An 18,626-nucleotide genomic window follows, 5' to 3' on the forward strand; every position below is an offset into this window, starting at 1 on the left:
ATCGAAAATATTTAAAGAATAAATGAAAAAATAAATAAGAGAAAAATGCGCTTTTTAAATGATTTCTATTCCAAAATGTATATTTATTTTATTATTCATCACATCTGTTACATTTCAACAAACTTTAAATTTAATTAGGATTTAATTTCACTTGTAAATATATGGAAAATACTATGATTATCTACTAATGAAGACATACTAAAGAATGAGTAGCAGGCATCGAGAAGACATGTACAATTCGTTAAACATTTTTTTCTCGTACAATAGGCGTACGAGAAGTAATGTTCTCGTCAACGTCCCAGGTGTCGCAAGGTTTATCAGCTACGGAATACACCGCCATCGGTCTCTCCTCCATAATCTTAGCCCTCATATACGTGGCTAGCGTATCGTTATATTTGCACAGTAGAAGGGCGAAGAGAAAATCCATCGAGGAGGCGAACATTACTCTCGACGGTGGTCGAGACGGCGGCGGATTGGTGAAGAGTAATCCGTTGTTGGCGGCCACGAGACATTTCGAGAGCGACACTAATAGCGGACTCACCGAGAGTGATTTAGGCGAGGATCTTCCCGCGAGCGATAACGAACAAGGCTTCGAAAATGTAAGTGCTTTATGTGAGAATTGTTACTTCTCAATCAATTCTTTATTATTTTTGCGAGTTACTTTTCGCGTATACGTACATAAATTAGTTCTTCAACTATTAAGAAACGTGAGAAATTTTTATTTGCCAGGAGCAGATTATAGATATATTTGTTCTATCGCGTAATTAGACGAGTTTTACATCATGCCGAGGATGTTACATAATTATTCAAATGCAAAGCGTCAACGAAATTGCCTGGTTATCTTTTCGCGCGATTCGCAAGATCTATACAGTGTAGAAAGCCATTCGTCTTTTTCTCTCTCTCTCTCTCTCTCTCTCTCTCTCTCTCTTTTTCCCGGGCCACCGCTCGCGTTTAATAATGCATCCAATTAGCGCATTGGTTTTGCGCTCCGTTAGTCCGTACCATTCCAAGTAGGTGAGGCGCATCCCACTTTTACGCCGTATACCGGTTGTTAGAATACTACGCACCGCGATTTCAGCGCGTTCTGCGAACCGCTTCCAGTCTCCACGTAGCGCAATTCTTTTCTTTGCTGAAACACAGCGCGAGCGTAAGCCGCGTCGCTGTCAGAAGAAGTCGAGTCTTTGTACAATCTAGTCTTGTAACTAAGGAAATCTCAGTGATAATGTCTCCGTACGATCTAGTCTCGTGTTCGAAAAAATCTCAGTGATAATGTCGTCAGTTAACGAATATCGATTAAAACCAGTAAGATCTAGCGCAAGGGAAAGGAGGTAAGAACTAATTTGTAACGTCCGGTTTGGATTTACGACTTTGCGAATTACAAAATTATCTTGCTCTCAAGCTTACCGGTCAACGGTGTCGTATGTTTCTTCAGCAAATAACGTCCGCAATCGTTCATCCGCACTGCGTGTACCTGGAGCAATCGGAAGGACCCTTTCCCGTGGGTTCCATTCTGGGCGAGAGGCTACCGGAAGAGGATGTACGGGTCGTGGAAACGGCTGACAATCCGCACCAGCAAGATGTACCGGTTCTTCCAGGTGCTCAGCGGAGAAAATTGTATTTCAATCCCGCGTACTTCGATCGACAGCTATTGCTGGTGAGTTGCTTAACGGGGTAGCGGGGGGATAGGAAAAAATGTTGCTTATTTCTCATTCGCGCTAGTCATTTTCGATGTCTGGAATGCTTTTAATGGACGTGTCCCGACGTCTGTTCAATTCGTCTACGTTCTTACTCACTCGACCAGCGACAAGATAATTTGAAAACAGCCCGGCATTTTTCTAGGCCCCACCTCCGGCTGCCATCGAGTTCTTGCTCAAAATCCGAGAAGTCATCTCCATCGCCAAGCACAAGATGGCTGCAAAGAGATTTGTTCCTACCCTTATCGGTAAGTGCGTTTGTACTCTTTAAAGAGACATTATCGGTTTGTCGAAATAAATAATAAAAGTTTCACGAGATGCAATTTGCGGAAGGCACGATGTTTGCCATTTAAAAGACGCATGAAACAATTAAATCAATATTTCTTCCCGCTCGTGCGAGTAATAGAGAAATTAGTGAAAATCGTGAAAGTACAATTTAGTTTTAACCTTCGCGCATTTTTAGTGTTTCTCGCGTTCTTTCGTCTGCAGATTTCCAACTGTTTTATATTCCTACGATTTCCCGTACTCGATTTCTTGAATTCGTGTGCTCGTAGCCGCATGAGCGGATTTCGTGCGTCTGATAGAAAGCACGTGAAACATTTTGTAACGCACGAAAGCCAATGTGACTTTCACTCGCTATAATTGCGAATAATTAATTCGCCATTTTCGCTTCACCATCATCATCGGCGGGATAAATCTGACACGCAGGTATTCCGGAAGAGGAGAGCAGTTCCGAGCGATGCGAATCAGCAAAATCGAGCAAGTATCAACAAAGAACGACTCCAAGTTCCATTCAGGGCGGTTCGGTCGCGAAATCGCGCAAATCCCAACGGTGCACCGGGTGTCCCGGCTGTAGCGAGTCTCCTCGGCAGCTTCCCGCTCTTCCCGTACCCGAACTACCCAGCCACGGTGAGAGCAAAGTGCGCGCCTGGTTAGAAGACGTGCGACCACCGCAACGTCGCTGGAGGGACGTCGAGGACACGCGCAGAAACTTCCAGGAGAACGCTCGAACATTCGCCAGAAATCTGGAGTATCTGAAGGAACTGGCCAGACGCGATTTCGGCGATCCGGACGATCGCGCGAATCTAGTCGGCAAATCGGTGTCGTCGTGGAAGGACAATCCGCCGATGCTGAGGACCTTCCAGAATATCGCAGCTAGGAGCGAAATTCTGGAGAACGACGATCGCCATAGCGTGTCCAGGCGATCGACCAGGTCCATGTTCGAGGAATCCGAGTACGATCGTCACGGTCGCGGAAAGCGTGCAAACGGTAGACCGTTCCAATTCACTGCCGGTGACGACGCGATAAACGCGAAAGTCCGCAAGGCCATCGAGAATTCCTTCATCAAGCAGTTGGAGGAGAACGCGGCCATGGAGAGCGAGACGAAGGGGAGCGTGAAAGACGATAGGAACAACAAGAGCGAGGACGAGTCATCAAAGACGGAGAAATCGTCCAGCAATACGGACAAATCGGAGAAATCGCAATCTCAGCAATCGCAGAATAATCCCGTGACAAAAAGATCGAGGAAGTCGAAGGCGCCATGCGTACCACCACTGAAGAAAAAGGAATTACCGGATATGATTAACGAGCTGCCCGGCGCGAAGAACACTGCAAAACGTATTATGGACGCTGTGATACGCGAGATGGTGGACGTGAAGGCTTTGGATCATCATCACACTAGAGCGTCCGATCGTCCTACGGCTAATGGTGATTATGAAGTAGATAGTTTGGAGCGTTCCAAGTGCAACCGGAAGTTGTCGACGTCACCGGATCAGTCATCGATAGACAATCAATCGAGCCCGGCCTTGTCCACGGCGTTGCCGATGGACGAGGAGCTAACGATGCAAAATGCAGTGATCAATACGCGAACCGGCGAGATGACAATGTCGAAGCTCAGTAATCAAATTCTCGCCGAGAAGAATTGCTACAATAGTCTGCCAGAACTAATTAGCAGCCAAAGATCAGAGACGTATTCATTGGTAAGCGAGGTTTACGTGAACGACGGCTACGCCAGTCCGGCCTGTAGCGACGACAGCGGTCCGGAGATTCAGTACGAGCCAGAGAATCCAGGCCATTTGACTATCAAGGTTCAGGATTCGCCAGAAAACTACGTGAAGCTCGACGAGTCCGAATACGAACCGGATACATTGGATCGAAAACCGATGAAGCTGCGGATAAACGACGATATACAATATGACCGAAGAGAAATTACCAACGAGATTTATGTAGATTCGTTAGAGCGACCGGCTCAGATCCTTCTCAGGAGCAGGGGCAGTTTCCGCGATGAGGATTCCTCGCAACAACGCAGCCACAGCAGTTTACGGGAGATTTACGAAGCGAGGATTAAATCGAATCTGAAGGACCCACACTTGACGAACGGTCACGACCCTGAATGTAAAATGAACGGCGAGTCCGACGGCTCTCACTCGTGGAAGAAGTGCAGATACCTGACGCCAGACAGTAGACAAGCGAAGAGACAACGACAGCCGCACAATCAGCCGGACGTGGTGCCGTTGCCGCCCAAGGAGGAAGAAGAGATCTACCAGCGGCCAAAACCACCGCGACGCATCGAAGATGCGAAACTGCCACCGTTATCTCCGTCAAAAAACGCCTGGGACGGGAGTCTTGTCGGAGCGGGTAACCCTACGGCCAGCAACGGCGCTCCTGTCCCGAAAGCTGACGGATATCATGTAGGGGACCAGACCTGCCTTTGCGCATCACAGACTCAAGTCGATATTGTGACTAAGTTTGAGGTTTACAACGAGGAGCATCGCAACGATGTCATCATTCCTTTAACGGAAACGACGTTCTTCGATGAGACAATAGGCAAATGTACCGTAACGAACGGTTGCAGGGACTGTCCATGTGAGACGCGAATCGAGATTGAAGTTCCTGAGGACAGGTACAGGTTCTACGAGCATGTTGATGCCTCCAAGGAGATCTCGGTGCGAGGAACGAAGATGACACGAGAGAAACGGCCCATTATGAGCTCCCCTCATCACAGGAGTTCCACGAGAAGTTCGAGGACGCGATCGTGGAGCGTTGATCATCACCCGGAAGATGAAGACAAACTTCTTAACAACGGCAAGGCGCAGAGCTGCTCCAGAACGAGACAGCTGATGAAAGGTCTCTCGAAAAGCTGCGATTCTACCTCGAGTGTACTGCCGTTGATGGATAATCGGCGTGGTCAGATCAAGATCGAGGATAGTGGGTATCTCAGTAGCACCGACAGCAACGGTTCGCATAAGCGATTGCTGAGGCACGAGGTGAGTAGCGTGTCCGAGGAGACCGATGAGACTGAGTCAGTGTGTGACGGCGCCAGCGAGAGCGGCGCCGAGAGCGTCGGCACTGACAGTGTGTTCTTCGGCAACTTTCGCAGACTGTCAGAAATCTCCAAAAGCGCCGATTCCGGCGTAGATCTTGGAACGAGGAATCCATCGTATTATCAGCCGCTATTTGGCGCAAAGACCGAGACCTCGGTGACACTGGAGAGAGCGAATTTCAGCACGAGTGACAGTGAAACTGAGAGTCTCGTCACCGTATTGCCTCCCTGTAGTCAGTGCAACAAGTTGGTATCGTAAGCAGTGCCAAAGTATCCGATCGAAGTAGATGATTTTTTTCACGGATCCTCTGGTAGGATCTGGTAGGGCAGTGCCTGTAGTATCTTGATATCGATATCTTGGTCTCTGTTTCAATCGAGTAAGTTTTAAAACATGCTTGTAAGAAAAATACCTTTAAAATTGCTAATATTTTATATTTATAATATTTTTTGCAAATGCTCACAAGATAAATGAAGATAATTTCTACAGATGTAACGACAGCACAAAGATAAAATTAGTTAATTATTTTTTTATTATGAATGATTTTAAGTGTATTGTTAAGAGTACTTAGTATCGCGAATATAAATCTTTTAGAAATGTCATATCGTAAAAATTAGAGCAACTTATTGAAATTGTTTCTTATTTTAATCTATTTTTTTGGTTAGATTTATATTGCAACATTAGGATGCAATGCAATACTACTTTTAGTGCATAAGTAGAAATCAAAAAACGATTTGCCATTGTACTAGATAGGGTATCAAACATCAAGTCCGTTATTGATAGGACAACAGAATTTTCTGGTATTAAATTTTCAAGAAAAAAACTTGAAAGATTCGAATTCATGAAAGATTAAATTAAAAATGCTAATAAATTCTGATGAATCAAAGCGTCAGATAAATTTTACATTTTCACAGAAAAGTTTCATGGCCAGTATAGGAAAAAATTAACTTACAAATTCGTTTATCAATATAGATAGCTTACACAATCTTGATAGTTTTATAAATATTACAATTAACTACACAAAGCGCGTTATGCGTGCTTAAAAGTTCATTAAGCGGGTAAATAATATATTGTTTTCGTTCAATTCACAAAAGTAGCAATCGAAAGACTTCCGCGCACTAAATATTTTTTATATTAACATATCTTTAAGTTAAATTATACGCGGAAGTTCAAAATATATTTATGAAAAACATATTTAGATTATTATTTTTAAAAATGACTAACTTCTCAATATCGATTTGAGAAGAAAGTTTAAAGAAATATGTAAATAAAAGAGAGAGATTCGTAACAGTAGCTCACATCCGTAAAATAATTTTTACAAATATATAAGATACATGTGTTATGTATTTATTTATATTTATTACTTTTTATTAATTAATAAGGTACAGATAAGGCATGTGAAATAATTTCCATGGAGAAAGTGATAATGTTTTTATCATAGGTACCGATAAAAACACTTATTTATGGATTTTTTTCGATTGACTGCAGTTAGTGCGAAATTATTGAAATTATCGTAATTGCTGCAATCGAAATGATATGCTAGACGTATCATCGGCCGGAAGTGCAATATTAGTCCGTAATAAAAAATATATGCACAAATAATAAATTAAGTAAATAGCGGGCACGATACGTTTTGATGCATTAGACTAGAGTCATTATGATAATAAATATTCATTAAATATGCAAAGTTTGTTTAACAGTAACGATAACGCGAAAGTAAAATAATTATTAAATTATTAAGATGTATTTATTATGAATAATTTTAAGTATTATTTTTCCAGATGTTTTTTAAATCACCATTTTTAAAGATTTACTCGTTGGAAGACGTTAATTGTGGGAGAATAATTTATATGTAAATAAGCCAAGAGTAATGATATCTTGCCAAAAAGGTATTAATATCTTATATACTTTTCTGATGTTATAGATGCTACGAGAGTTGTTCCTCCTCTTATTTTTTCATATTTCCAGTTACTAAAAATTATTCTAGATGATTATTGCAGTTGTTACGAATTAATTGCGAGCATGACTAGGATATTTTCGTCGTCTTTTATGAAAAGTCCATTAATTTACAGGTTGGAACAAAATGGTGCATAATATTAATATATAAGAATTGTATGTATTACGCAACATATAATTTATGAACTTAATCTTCATTTTTTTATATTTCATGATATTCCTCGTATTTAAGGTTTATCTATCGCTAGTACTCCAAAAGAGTGATTTTTGCATAGAAGCAAAATAATATATTTTTACATGTTATATGTTAGCTATTATTTTGTTTGAAAATTTTATATTTAATATTTAATAATTTTAAATTAATATATTTCTATCTACTTTTTAAAATTGTTATAACATTAGAAGCGCACGCTTCCATGTACCTGCCAAATGTAAATATTCAAAATAGTTCTTAATATATACTGTTAATTTACATATGCTACTCAACATCATTTTGCAATATTTTGTTTTATATATATAATATGCATATATTTTATGAAATGTTTTAATTACAGTTATACACGAATATTTATATGCCGTTATGATCGTAAATATTTTCGCGAGCACATGAACAAGAAAAAAATGTAATATATATATTAATGAATTTTTTATTTATAATGTTAGGTTTATATCAATTTATCGTGTAATAATTATTTAAATGAAATGAAAATAATAGTCATTAGTCTAATTATCATATAATAAAATTGCGTTTCGAATTCATCGAAATTGTTACAATTATGTTTTTTAAAATACTGATATTGTTGCCTTTATATTTATTTTAGCTTGTTTTATATTGTGTACTTAGTTTATTTTATATATTGGGTCATTAAGTATGAAACTTTACACATGTATATTTATATATAGTTTATTATCACAATGTTTGAATCAGGTTTTGTTTTTGTTCAAATGCTCTTAAAAAAAAAAAACGATCGTAACGTAGCATAAGACTATGGGAACAAATTTGTATATTTACTCGGGCCATTTTGGCGCGAGTTGGTGTTGGTGGGTTTCGGGTGCATTAAGAGCGCTTCACACAAAATAAAATTATATATTATTGAAGAGCTCGGACAATATTTGACATGTGTGTTAACATATCAAATAATTCCGAATTTTTTAGTAGCATGACAAAATTGAGCATTTCGTAGCATTTAATCGAAGCGGATGTCCTAGTTACGAAAAGCATCTCATATTGTGATTGTACATACATATATGTATATTTGTAACAAATTCTTACTATTTTATAAAAAAAAAAAACTGTTAACGGGAAAGATGTGGTATTTAATACGTGCATTACTCCTGCAAGCATATACATCCCACATCCTTTCATAAAAATTCATTAATCATGTAAGTATAATTAGTTGTAACTTTGTACACACACACACACATGGTCTTTTGATTTACAATTGTAATTCTTGAAATTTTAATTAGTATCACTTCGCATCTCTAATTATATGTTTCTGATATTTCGTTTATCTTTCAAAAACTCAACAATTTTGACAATTTTAATTTAGTATAACAACATTAAGAAGTGGAAGTAGAGAAGAGAAAGAGCTATACTCATTGATAAAGAAAAACATTTTATTTATTAATTATATAATTTATTATTTATCTTTTAACTCTATCAAATATATATGCGTAATGCTGTCTACGCATACATTATTTCCGGTTTCATATTTACACATAAATATACATATAACAGGTACATAACAATAAAATTAAAACACTGGTGACTCTGTTAATTAAAATAGCGTTATTGTTTTAAGATTATTATTATGCACACATTCATATTGCATATATTTAAGCTAAAGAGATTTTGTCTGCATTTTCTATGGATTTAGACGACATGTGCAAAGTCTCTACAAGAGTTTCAAGTAATTTCTCTTTGTACTCAAGTACTTTCTCTGAATTAGGATCATTTTTATATTCAACGAATCCTTGTGTCTCCAATAAGTACTGTATTACAGACCACAAAATATCTCTAAACTTTAAGAGCACATTAGCAGTTCTAGAAAAAAAGATGTTTAAGCAAATTAATATATACACATACATTAAAGAAAAAGAAAGAAAGCTATGGAAATACTCACTCTTTGTTACAAACAAATCTTACAGTATGTTGTGCATTAACATTAATCACAATTTCTGTTCTGTTATCATCAAGCTAAAAATCGAGGAAATACATTATAAATTGTAATCGATTCCGTTATATTGCAAGATTTAATCGAAAGATTTATTATTTAATTACCTCATAACATCGAGCCTCTCGTTGATTAAAAAGTAATACTGTCAAAGGTGATATCATACTTGTTTCACGAATCACCGTACTACGTCTTACTTCACAGTGTGCAGCATTAAAATATGTTAAGAACGAAGTTGGCCAAACTTTTCGCTTGTAATTGACACTTTCCCCCGAGATTACAGCTTTTACGCGACCTCTGTTAAAAACGAGATTATAAATAAAATTGTTATAAATCTCTTCTGAATTTAAGTTCGCAATTACATAAAATTCGCTTACTGTGTTCGGAGTTCATTAATGCCCTTCCTTAGGACTCCGTTCTTAAATCCTATGTCTTTATGTTCTATCAATTGTTGCGTAGCAGAATATAATATAGCTCGTACTAGTTCATCGTTATTTTCAAATTTATTTGCTAGAAAGTTGGATTGATTGTAATCGTAATACGATGCATCCTTGTTCAACAGGCGACAATGCATCAATTGCTGAATAAATGTATTTCGTATTTCTGCAAAATCATGATTTCATGCGGTTTAAAGAAGATCCATCGACGAAATGAAGAATATGATTTAATATATATAGTAATCATTAAACAGTATTTATAATTTAATTTTTTAATGTACAATATTACTTACGACTCAGTATTTGTATTCTGAGCGGCCGGAGCCTCATATCTCTACAAAATTTTGTTATTAAATGTGGACTCTTTTCATTATATGTGGCCCATTGTTTATATAACCACGCCATTGCTATATGATCGCTAGACGGATGGTATAATCTTTTATTATCTCTGATTTGTTGTTTCTCATTTAGTACATTATAAAAAAGATTGTCTTCGCCGGAGAAAACACTGGCTATCGTTATCACAGGATGCAAGCAGCTGTTGTTAAAACGAAAATCATTTGTAATACAGAAAGGTAATGATGATTGGTTTAAATACATATATTACTGTTTGAACTTACTTAAAGATGGAAGAATATACGATGGCCTTACTGAATGTGGGATACGTTGGAAATAATGCTAGTCGTTTACCTAGAGCCGTAAGGTTCTCCTTATCATCTATAATTCCGAGATCTACTAAAGACCTTACAGATTTCCGTATTGCAGTTGGAGTAGGCGGTTCTAGAAATGCACCGAAAAATTCCTCCGCCTTCTCATCCGTATACGTTTTACTATCAAGAATTACTTTTTCTAGCGGATTGCATAACAACTGCGGTATTGGATGCGCCTCTAATTTTTCGTATTCTCTTTTTGAAATAAAATGATAACTTTCACCAGGTTTAACTCGTCCAGCTCTCCCTTTCCTGTATAACAAAATTATTATTTTCATGTAAAAAAAAAATATTGAAATAGTAATATCTGAATGCAATTTTTTCAATTCAACTTATGCCTCATATGTGAATAATGTAATTTTATACAATAACAATACATTTTTATTTATTCTGGATAATTACCTCTGTTGAACGTTTGCTCGAGAGATCCAACAATTGCTTATCAAGGGTAAATTTTTGTTATCATCCCATCGTTTTTCCTTTCGTATAACAGAATCCACAACGTAAACCACATCGCTAACCGTAATGCCCGTTTCAGCAATGTCCGTAGACAAAATAATTTTCCGCACATCCGCCGGTGTACGTTCGAATATTTTACGCTGTTCATTATGCGATACTTTGGAATGCATGGGCAAAATCAAATGCTCTCCCTTATATAGCGATGTATCCTCGAGCATACTTTGCACCTTCATGATTTCATTCCATCCTGGTAAGAAGCACAAAATAGCACCAGGCGGCTTATGCATTGAGATCCATTTTATAAGCTGTACAACTTTCGCATAATCAATCGAAACCTGTTCAGGATCATCATCGTGGCGTCTCATGACTTCATACGTCCTATAGTTTTCGATTCTCGGTAGGTGTTCGATATCCTCCATGAAATGCATCTTTACGGGATACAATCTACCAGGCACTCGCACAGTGGGACAATCGAAATATTGTTGAAACATATGCGTGTTTATAGTTGCCGACATTATCAGTACTTTTAAATTGGGATTTTTTTGCAAGGCTCTCTTGAGTAAAATCATTAGCATATCAGTATCGATCTGGCGTTCGTGCGCCTCGTCTAAAATGACGTGCGAGCATCCTTGTAAAGTGGGATTACTCTGTAGTTTTCTCAGTAATATACCAGTAGTGCAAAAAAGTATCGCACCGAGTCCCTTCGGTAATACTTGTTCAAGTCTCACATGAAAACCTACGACGTCTCCTACCGTTTCTTTTCTTTCGTGTGCGATACGATCTGCTAGAGAGATCGCCGAAATTCTACGAGGCTGCGACACCAATATATTGCAATCTGTGGCATTCCCGTTCTGCGCGAAAGAATCGAATATAAATTGAGGGACTTGTGTAGTTTTACCACAACCCGTATCACCTTCTATCAATATAACTCGATTATTTTCCAGTTTGGAGAGAATTTCATTCCTATGAAACAGATAAATGTACGTTTAAAAAAATTTATAAAGCATGTTGTGCACATGTAAACATAAAACAAGCATCTTTCATACTTGAACTCGTGGATTGGTAAAGTGACAGCGTCATCAGTACCTCTTTCCATAAGTCTATCTTTCAAAATTTTATTGCGAAGAAGAACATCCTCGGAAACATTTTCTTCAAGTATTGGATGGAAGTTGGACGTAGTCTGATGCAGTGCATTTTGTACATTGAAAGTATTTTTCAATGCTATACTATGTATTTCCTGAAAATATTGTACAATTTAAACCATCAAATGTTATGTTGGGTTGAGACTAAAGTTCATAACGTTTTCTACGTAGAATTCGAAGACAACGTTCATAGATATTTATACATAGATTTATTTAATGACATATGTGTCACTATGAACCTTTGTTCGAATCCAACATTGATGAAGTATTTTTATAGTAAAAATTGTAATGCACAAAATTTTACCATGTTATAAGTCTTAATTAAGTCTGTCATATTGCTTAAAATTTTAGGAATAACATTTAATTCAACAGGCTGTGATCTCATGTTCTTGAATTCCGTCTTATCGTAGATTATTGGTTTGCCGTTTTTTAATTTGCCATTTGTTTCTAACCATTGTAAGCACTTCCAAGATGTATTTTTGAAAGCGAGCACTTTGGTTTTAGCAATTTCTTTAAAGGTCATATTTTCTGGCCATTTAACATTAAGAGTAACTTCCCATACTTTAGCTCTATTTACAGTAATGTTCTTCATACTCCAAGTTAAAACATTTTGGTCATTAAATTCATGACCTACTATCGTATAAATAGATGTCAAAGAAGATTTTGCTTCTGGGTACAAGCGTTCTATTCCTGTAATTTTCAATAATTTTACTATGTGGATCAAGTTGATGAAAATAATTAGATTATGCAATGCATTATGATAACAAATTTATTTCTGAAATTATATTCATATTAATATATAAGTAAACATGCAAAAATATTTTGTGATAATTAAGATATACTTATCAAAACAGTAAAATTTTATATAAAAAATAAATCTTGCACCATGTATTTCCAATGCAAATTATTTTAACTTAGCGTCTATTAAATCTTTTGCATTTTGTAATATAAAAAAAAAGAAATGTGTACATACTTTTTTGACTGAAGATTTCCTTATTAATCCTGTAAGATTTATCATGCTTCTCTTCAAATCTATCAAGATTTTGCTGTTGAAATTTTTGTTATCTTTAATAATCGAAAACAAATTTTATTTTGGTTAATCATATACTTACCTCTGTGAATTTGTTCCATCTAACATTTGCATGTAAACTTTTAGTTCTCATATTTTTGTATTCAAAATCGTTTGCCTATTATAATAATAAAATAGATTGTTATTAAAAAAGATTTTTAAATTATTGTTACAGTAAAAGAATATATAAAAATATATTGACCTGAGATAAATGTTCATTTTTATCTTTGACAGAGACACAGTATTGGGCTGCGCTATATATATGTACACCTCTGACATTTTTATATACATGTGCCACATGGCACTGTTGAAGCCTGTATAATAACATTATCATTTTATACTTATGCATAAAATAAACTATATGAACAATCCATTACAACATGAATTAAAAAATGTAGAAATTTCAAACATCCAACTGCTTTGTAAATCTTATTACAAATAAAGCTAAATTTATTTTAGCAATTGCTAATTAATCTTAAATAAATTGGCGATACAAATAAAACTGAAGAACGTGTGGTCAATGGAATAAGTATCATTGTTATACCAGCTATATGTTGATCTTTGTCCAGAAAGTTTTAAAAATGTTCCCGACATTTCTTCTTCGTGTGTACACTCTTTACTCCGTATATAATTGTTTTCCCTAAAATGAAAAAGAATTTCCAGAAAATGAATTTCCAAAATGTTGAAGATTCAAGCAAATTTTCCGGCCTAAAAATAACACGAGAAATTAATAATCAATGATTGTCTACCTCAGTCAGTTTCGGCCAAGTCAATTCACGTGGTCCTGAGTGTTTTCTTTAAGGTTATGGACCCTTATTCTCTCCGTGGCCAACCGCCAAAGTGAAAGAAACGTTCTCGAACTTTTGTGGCAACGCTCGTACTTCACAAAGAAATATTGTCAAGATATATTCATTCGCATAGGACAATCACGCACTGTCTTTTTGTCCGAAAAGTGCCGGTTACACGTTTCTTTATACTGACGCTCAAACAACATTCCCCGATGTTCTCGTAGCAGAAAATTACGAAATATACAGTGCGGCGCGCAAGAAGGTAGCCAGCAGTAGCCAGAGAAAAATTTATTACTCGTCAAAATTAATGGAAAAGATGAAAAAATAAATGTCTTTAAAAATAAAAAATAAAATTTTACTGGTAAAACACGGCGTTCATCGATCTTTTGATATTGACTGAAATTATTGTTGACGCAACGGTTTCGTCATTTTTGTACGCCATGCGGTATACAGCTTGATGCGACCTTAGGTTAAGGTTAGGTTACATAATGGCTCTATAGCTGGACCGCTACAAGAGCGGCAGTCATATAAAAATTCCGGTATTATAAAGACATGTCTTTTATTGTCACAAGTTCCTTTTATTTCGATTACATCATGTGTGATTTAAACACGCGAATGCGTGGATAAGAGCGATCGAACGTCGGAGTCTTTGATCTCACGAGTGGAGAGGTTATGTCGCACATGAGAGCTACGTTAACCTGCACGCGGTGACACTTGAGGACCTTCACAGGCCAAACGTGAAAGAATGTCGTACGAGAAACCGTGTCGTGCTTGCATGGACTTTCGGACGTGGGCGAAACGCCAGAAAGAGGTCTATGACTCGGAGAAGGTAAGGCAGTAATTTATTAACAAATTCTTTCATAATTATTATTCCTTTTGTCGACGTTACTCGAATCTCACATCTTGTTGCATCAGATTCTTGAGTGACAATTGTTCTTGCTTTTTATTACTATTTCATAAGAAGATTTGTTAATGTCATCATAATCTTATAAACTGTACTTTTTTAGGGAGCACAAAAGAAGCAGGACCAATCACCGATTGCCAAAAACAATGGTACTCGTCGAGAGGATTGTCCTTTAGATAAGGATGAACTAGGCTCGAAGACTTGGGCCTTCCTGCATACCATGGCTGCGTACTATCCCGACAAACCAAGCGAGAGACAAAAAACAGACATGAACAGCTTCTTTCACACATTTTCCAAATTTTATCCCTGCAATATATGTGCGGAGGACCTACAAGAGCAACTGAAGCATTCACCACCTGAAACTGGATCACAGGAAAAGCTGAGTCAATGGCTGTGCAGAATTCATAACGAGGTCAACAAGAAACTTGGGAAGTCGGAATTTGATTGTAAACTTGTGAATCAGAGGTGGAGGGACGGTTGGCTGGATGGTTCTTGTGATTGATAAATAACAAATAATAGTTTTAGAATGTACAATGGGACCTGAATACAATAGGAATTATTGTGTAAATAATTATTACAGATGTTTTCATTAGACAATCTGTTTTTAATTAAATCTTGAGACAAATTTAATATTCGTATTGGTACAATTTGTACATATAAAAATGAAAATTGATAGCAATATATGTACTTAAAAAAGCTTTTCACAAATTTAGCTTTCTTCTCTTGGAAAAGTAATATCTGCTATATCAAAATTAGAAGCAGGAATTATGCACTTTATTATAAATATTTGTGTGACAAGACAAAAGTCATAAAAATTGGGACTACTTACAAACGCGTTTACCTGTGGTAACTCAGTATTTTAGATTTTTTTATTAGACAGTTTATTCTTATTAAATTAAGTCTTAAGAAAAATTTAATCTTAAATTTGATGCAGTATGTACATAAGAAAATACGAAAATGGAAATTAATAACAGTATATGTACTTAAAAAGTTTTCCACAAATACTGCTTTCTTGGTAAAGTAGGATAAATCTGCTATAGTGAAATAAGAAGTAGGAATAAAATTGTATTATGTAACTTTATTATAAATATCTTTGTGATAAGATAAGAGAAAAGTCATATAGAGATTCAAAACTACTTACAAATATTTGGTGTTATTATCAAGATTATATTCTATTATATAAATTATGATTTCTCATAGGTTCAATGCAAAAAATGCACATTTGTTGCATTGCATCATGTATAGTAAAAAAATATACTGATATTACACTTTTTTTTTTCAGTAGCTTTTTCTATTCGTTGCTTTTTTTTCGATAATCACTGAATAACAGTGCATTCCACCAGTGATTGCACGTCCCTATTTGCTATTTTTTCTTTTCTATCTACATTTATCGTGGTTGACTAATATAAAATGGTGTTCGTGTGATAGTAAATGCAGTAACTGCAGTGCGAGGACCAGGCTCATAGCTGTGATCCTGTCCTTGACCACCTATGGGCACAACTTGGAACGTCCTAATGTGGAATGGAAAACGTTTATTGTTCACAGATGGTCGAGTTACATATAAAAATATTATGTGACCCAAGAAGACAATGAGCAGAGAACTTCCTTTGGCGATGCTTTCTCTCACCCATGCATCCACGAATACAGTATTGATCAATACCTATAAAGTTAGGAGATATTTTATTTTTACAGAGTATTATACAAGATACAAATATAATCAGCAATTTAAATAAAACAACTTTTATATATATGCATACCATAAATGGATGAAAGAGGAACCACAACGATCCCAAAAAAAGTAATGAAGAGTAGAAATGGAGCTTCACGTGTAATTTTCTGATGGTCTTGAAACAACGAGCGACAAACACGAACCAGGCGATCAATTTCAGCACAATTAAAAAATAGCCTGGTGGCGACTCGTAAACGTATAACACCAGTCCTGGATCGAATGCTGCAACTTGATATCCAACCAGAGATAGTTGAAAAAAGGAAGTAATGAATACAAATACAATGATCCATCGGACTTGCGACGCTGTAAGGACACTTCTGGTAACTGTATAACCGAGAGCGAGCAGCAGCATGAGAACAGTGTACGAAATTTCGGAACATCCTTCGAAGAGTTGGCTCCACAGATAAGCGGTCATCGCTGGCACTCCTTGCAGACCGAGATTAACATAACTGTACACCTCGAACGATATTCCCAGTAATTGAAATATCAGGGAAGCGATGAACAATTTATAGGATATATGCAATAGCCTCCTGGAGCGCAATTGCAGCGCTATGTAAAGACTGAGGACGGTGAATATCATGTACATACAGACTGTCGGTATCAACAACGGCAGTATGTCTAAAATGGCAAACGAGCATAAGTTAAAAAACGCTATTCTACGTCAACTATCATGAAAGTCAAATTACTTGCAGAATTCGTCTGCAGAGAAGTGTTCCTTCCAAAATGTGCCGGGTGGCGCGTTGGTCAACGATATCCAGTACGAGACATTTAGGCCTTGTGGGGAAGAGCAGTCGGCTAAAACTATGTACCACCATCTCGGCCGGGACGAAATAAATCTCCTCTGGCTGTCGCATCGGACTATACCGTCATCGTTCTGCACACATCCTGATGATTCTCGCCACGATGTATTCAGCGGTATTATTTGACCGTAGTCGATGTTGAGAATACTCTGTTTCTCTTGACACGTCTTATTGGAAGGGTAGACGGTGGGCCATTGAGACGGTCCATCGTAGTACAGCAACACGTTCAGATTACGTTCTTCGCCACTTAATTCAATATGATACCGAAAGGTACCACTTTCCGTTAGAAAACAGAATCTCGCGACGAATGCCCAGTTCTAAAAAAATTGTTTCAGGTATTTTTTTGTTACGCTTTTTTTCCTACGTGGAAAGAATGATTTTGCTGAAGTATCTAAAAATTTAGCTAGATTTGAAAAAATAATTTTGTTGAACTAAAGTTTTAACATTGTATCAATCAACTTGAGTATTTTATAATTATTTTGATGGTCTAATTGAAATTATTTTCAGACCAAAACTTAGCTAAATTTTTAGATACTTTAACAAAACCTTGTATTTTTTTATATCTTTTTTCGAGTTATTTGCTACTTTATTGAAAATGATAAAGCGGCTCTTGTATTGTTCAGTATTATTGCCTGCTTTATGTAAAGCTGTTAATTGTAAGAATATAGAAGAAAATATTAATTGCAAGGACACAATAATTGCAAATGTAATTTAATTATAATATTTCTCATATTTTCTTTTGAATTATATTTGCATAGATTTTTCCGACATTAATAAAATGTATATTACAAGTCTTTCAATATTTCTAAAGATTTCCGATTTGCCAAAGATCATTAAAACATTAAATCGTAAAATCACAGCAAAAGACTTGGTTTTGGCTTGTATACACTGCGCAATAACGTTGACCATACAAGAACCGCGTGGAGTGAATGTGAATCGAAACTCCATCGGAACGACTCATAGTTTCGTTTTACGTTCTCGTAAAATCGATTCCTAGTAGTTACTTCGCGTGTTATCAGATCGCCCTCGAGTATCTTGGCATCGGCATGTTGCAGCAACGACAGATGAGCGATCGAGAAGAGCAGCAGCAGAAAGCCCAGCTTCACCGAGTTCCGAGTGCGCGACGCCCGTGCAACGAGCGTTCCTCCGCACATAACTACCGCGATCGCTACGGACGCACACTGTCAGCGGCCAAGCGGCCGCTTTGATCAATATTACCCGGTGCCATGACATGTATATCGATTTGATTATTCGCACGAAACGGGTCGACATTTGCGAAATTGTTGTTGCGAGAAAAGAAAAAAAAAGAAGAAAAAAGAGAAGACGCTTTCGTATTTTGCTCGAAATTTCGCGCTATTGTAGACTCTTCCTTCCGTGTGCTCTTCTTCAGTTTCTCTGTGCCCTTTTTCCTTCCTAACATGTAAGTTTTGACTGTAAGAAATGT

At 36.8% G+C, this 18,626-nt stretch overlaps 4 protein-coding genes across 6 annotated transcripts in view; 2 read left to right on the plus strand and 2 right to left on the minus strand.

Moving 5' to 3' along the window:
* Nucleotides 1–7,456, plus strand: part of LOC105200543 — an 83,001-nt gene extending 75,545 nt beyond the window's left edge. For 2 of the 3 annotated variants that reach the window (XM_011168165.3, XM_039450898.1), the window contains 4 exons: nucleotides 268–599; nucleotides 1,433–1,654; nucleotides 1,840–1,942; nucleotides 2,403–7,456. In XM_011168165.3, coding sequence (XP_011166467.1) covers nucleotides 268–599; nucleotides 1,433–1,654; nucleotides 1,840–1,942; nucleotides 2,403–5,275 — 3,530 coding nt within the window. In that variant the 3' untranslated portion in view covers nucleotides 5,276–7,456. The remainder of the gene's footprint in view (nucleotides 1–267; nucleotides 600–1,432; nucleotides 1,655–1,839; nucleotides 1,943–2,402) is intronic. The other variant, XR_005575059.1, reaches the window with a different exon arrangement.
* A 1,109-nt stretch (nucleotides 7,457–8,565) lies between these two features.
* Nucleotides 8,566–13,978, minus strand: LOC105200542 (ATP-dependent RNA helicase DHX30). The gene is made up of 14 exons (XM_011168164.3): nucleotides 13,711–13,978; nucleotides 13,506–13,601; nucleotides 13,164–13,275; nucleotides 13,005–13,079; nucleotides 12,866–12,938; nucleotides 12,197–12,582; nucleotides 11,797–11,987; nucleotides 10,694–11,713; nucleotides 10,202–10,543; nucleotides 9,875–10,119; nucleotides 9,522–9,747; nucleotides 9,252–9,441; nucleotides 9,094–9,167; nucleotides 8,566–9,014 (listed from the first exon to the last, which is right to left on the minus strand). Exons 2-14 carry the CDS (start codon nucleotides 13,553–13,555, stop codon nucleotides 8,807–8,809), a joined length of 3,192 nt encoding a protein of 1,063 aa, XP_011166466.2. The 5' UTR covers nucleotides 13,556–13,601; nucleotides 13,711–13,978; the 3' UTR covers nucleotides 8,566–8,806.
* Nucleotides 13,979–14,205: 227 nt separating this feature from the next.
* Nucleotides 14,206–15,350, plus strand: LOC105200541 (FAD-linked sulfhydryl oxidase ALR). Its single transcript, XM_011168163.3, has 2 exons — nucleotides 14,206–14,578; nucleotides 14,757–15,350. Exons 1-2 carry the CDS (start codon nucleotides 14,495–14,497, stop codon nucleotides 15,153–15,155), a joined length of 483 nt encoding a protein of 160 aa, XP_011166465.1. The 5' UTR covers nucleotides 14,206–14,494; the 3' UTR covers nucleotides 15,156–15,350.
* A 366-nt stretch (nucleotides 15,351–15,716) lies between these two features.
* Nucleotides 15,717–18,373, minus strand: LOC105200539 (transmembrane protein 145). The gene is made up of 4 exons (XM_011168162.3): nucleotides 18,187–18,373; nucleotides 17,073–17,499; nucleotides 16,411–17,000; nucleotides 15,717–16,313 (listed from the first exon to the last, which is right to left on the minus strand). The coding sequence occupies exons 1-4, from the start codon at nucleotides 18,334–18,336 to the stop codon at nucleotides 16,041–16,043; spliced, it is 1,440 nt and encodes a 479-aa protein (XP_011166464.2). The 5' UTR covers nucleotides 18,337–18,373; the 3' UTR covers nucleotides 15,717–16,040.
* Between the last annotated feature and the right edge of the window lie 253 nt (nucleotides 18,374–18,626).

The sequence above is a fragment of the Solenopsis invicta genome, chromosome 6 (assembly GCF_016802725.1).
Source record: "Solenopsis invicta isolate M01_SB chromosome 6, UNIL_Sinv_3.0, whole genome shotgun sequence".
Lineage (NCBI taxonomy): Eukaryota > Metazoa > Arthropoda > Insecta > Hymenoptera > Formicidae > Solenopsis > Solenopsis invicta.

Excerpts from the sequence above, each read along its gene's own strand:
- LOC105200542 (XM_011168164.3), bottom strand. The coding sequence starts at position 13,555 with ATGTCGGGAACATTTTTAAAACTTTCTGGACAAAGATCAACATATAGC. Across the intron at positions 9,168-9,251 it reads GAGAGGCTCGATGTTATGAG|CTTGATGATAACAGAACAGA; the intron begins GTAATTAAATAA and ends CTCGATTTTTAG. Across the intron at positions 9,015-9,093 it reads AGATTTGTTTGTAACAAAGA|AACTGCTAATGTGCTCTTAA; the intron begins GTGAGTATTTCC and ends CTTTTTTTCTAG.
- LOC105200541 (XM_011168163.3), top strand. The coding sequence starts at position 14,495 with ATGTCGTACGAGAAACCGTGTCGTGCTTGCATGGACTTTCGGACGTGG. Across the intron at positions 14,579-14,756 it reads AGGTCTATGACTCGGAGAAG|GGAGCACAAAAGAAGCAGGA; the intron begins GTAAGGCAGTAA and ends GTACTTTTTTAG.
- LOC105200539 (XM_011168162.3), bottom strand. The coding sequence starts at position 18,336 with ATGTGCGGAGGAACGCTCGTTGCACGGGCGTCGCGCACTCGGAACTCG. Across the intron at positions 17,500-18,186 it reads GCGATCTGATAACACGCGAA|AACTGGGCATTCGTCGCGAG; the intron begins GTAACTACTAGG and ends CAATTTTTTTAG. Across the intron at positions 16,314-16,410 it reads TCCTCTTTCATCCATTTATG|GTATTGATCAATACTGTATT; the intron begins GTATGCATATAT and ends CTAACTTTATAG.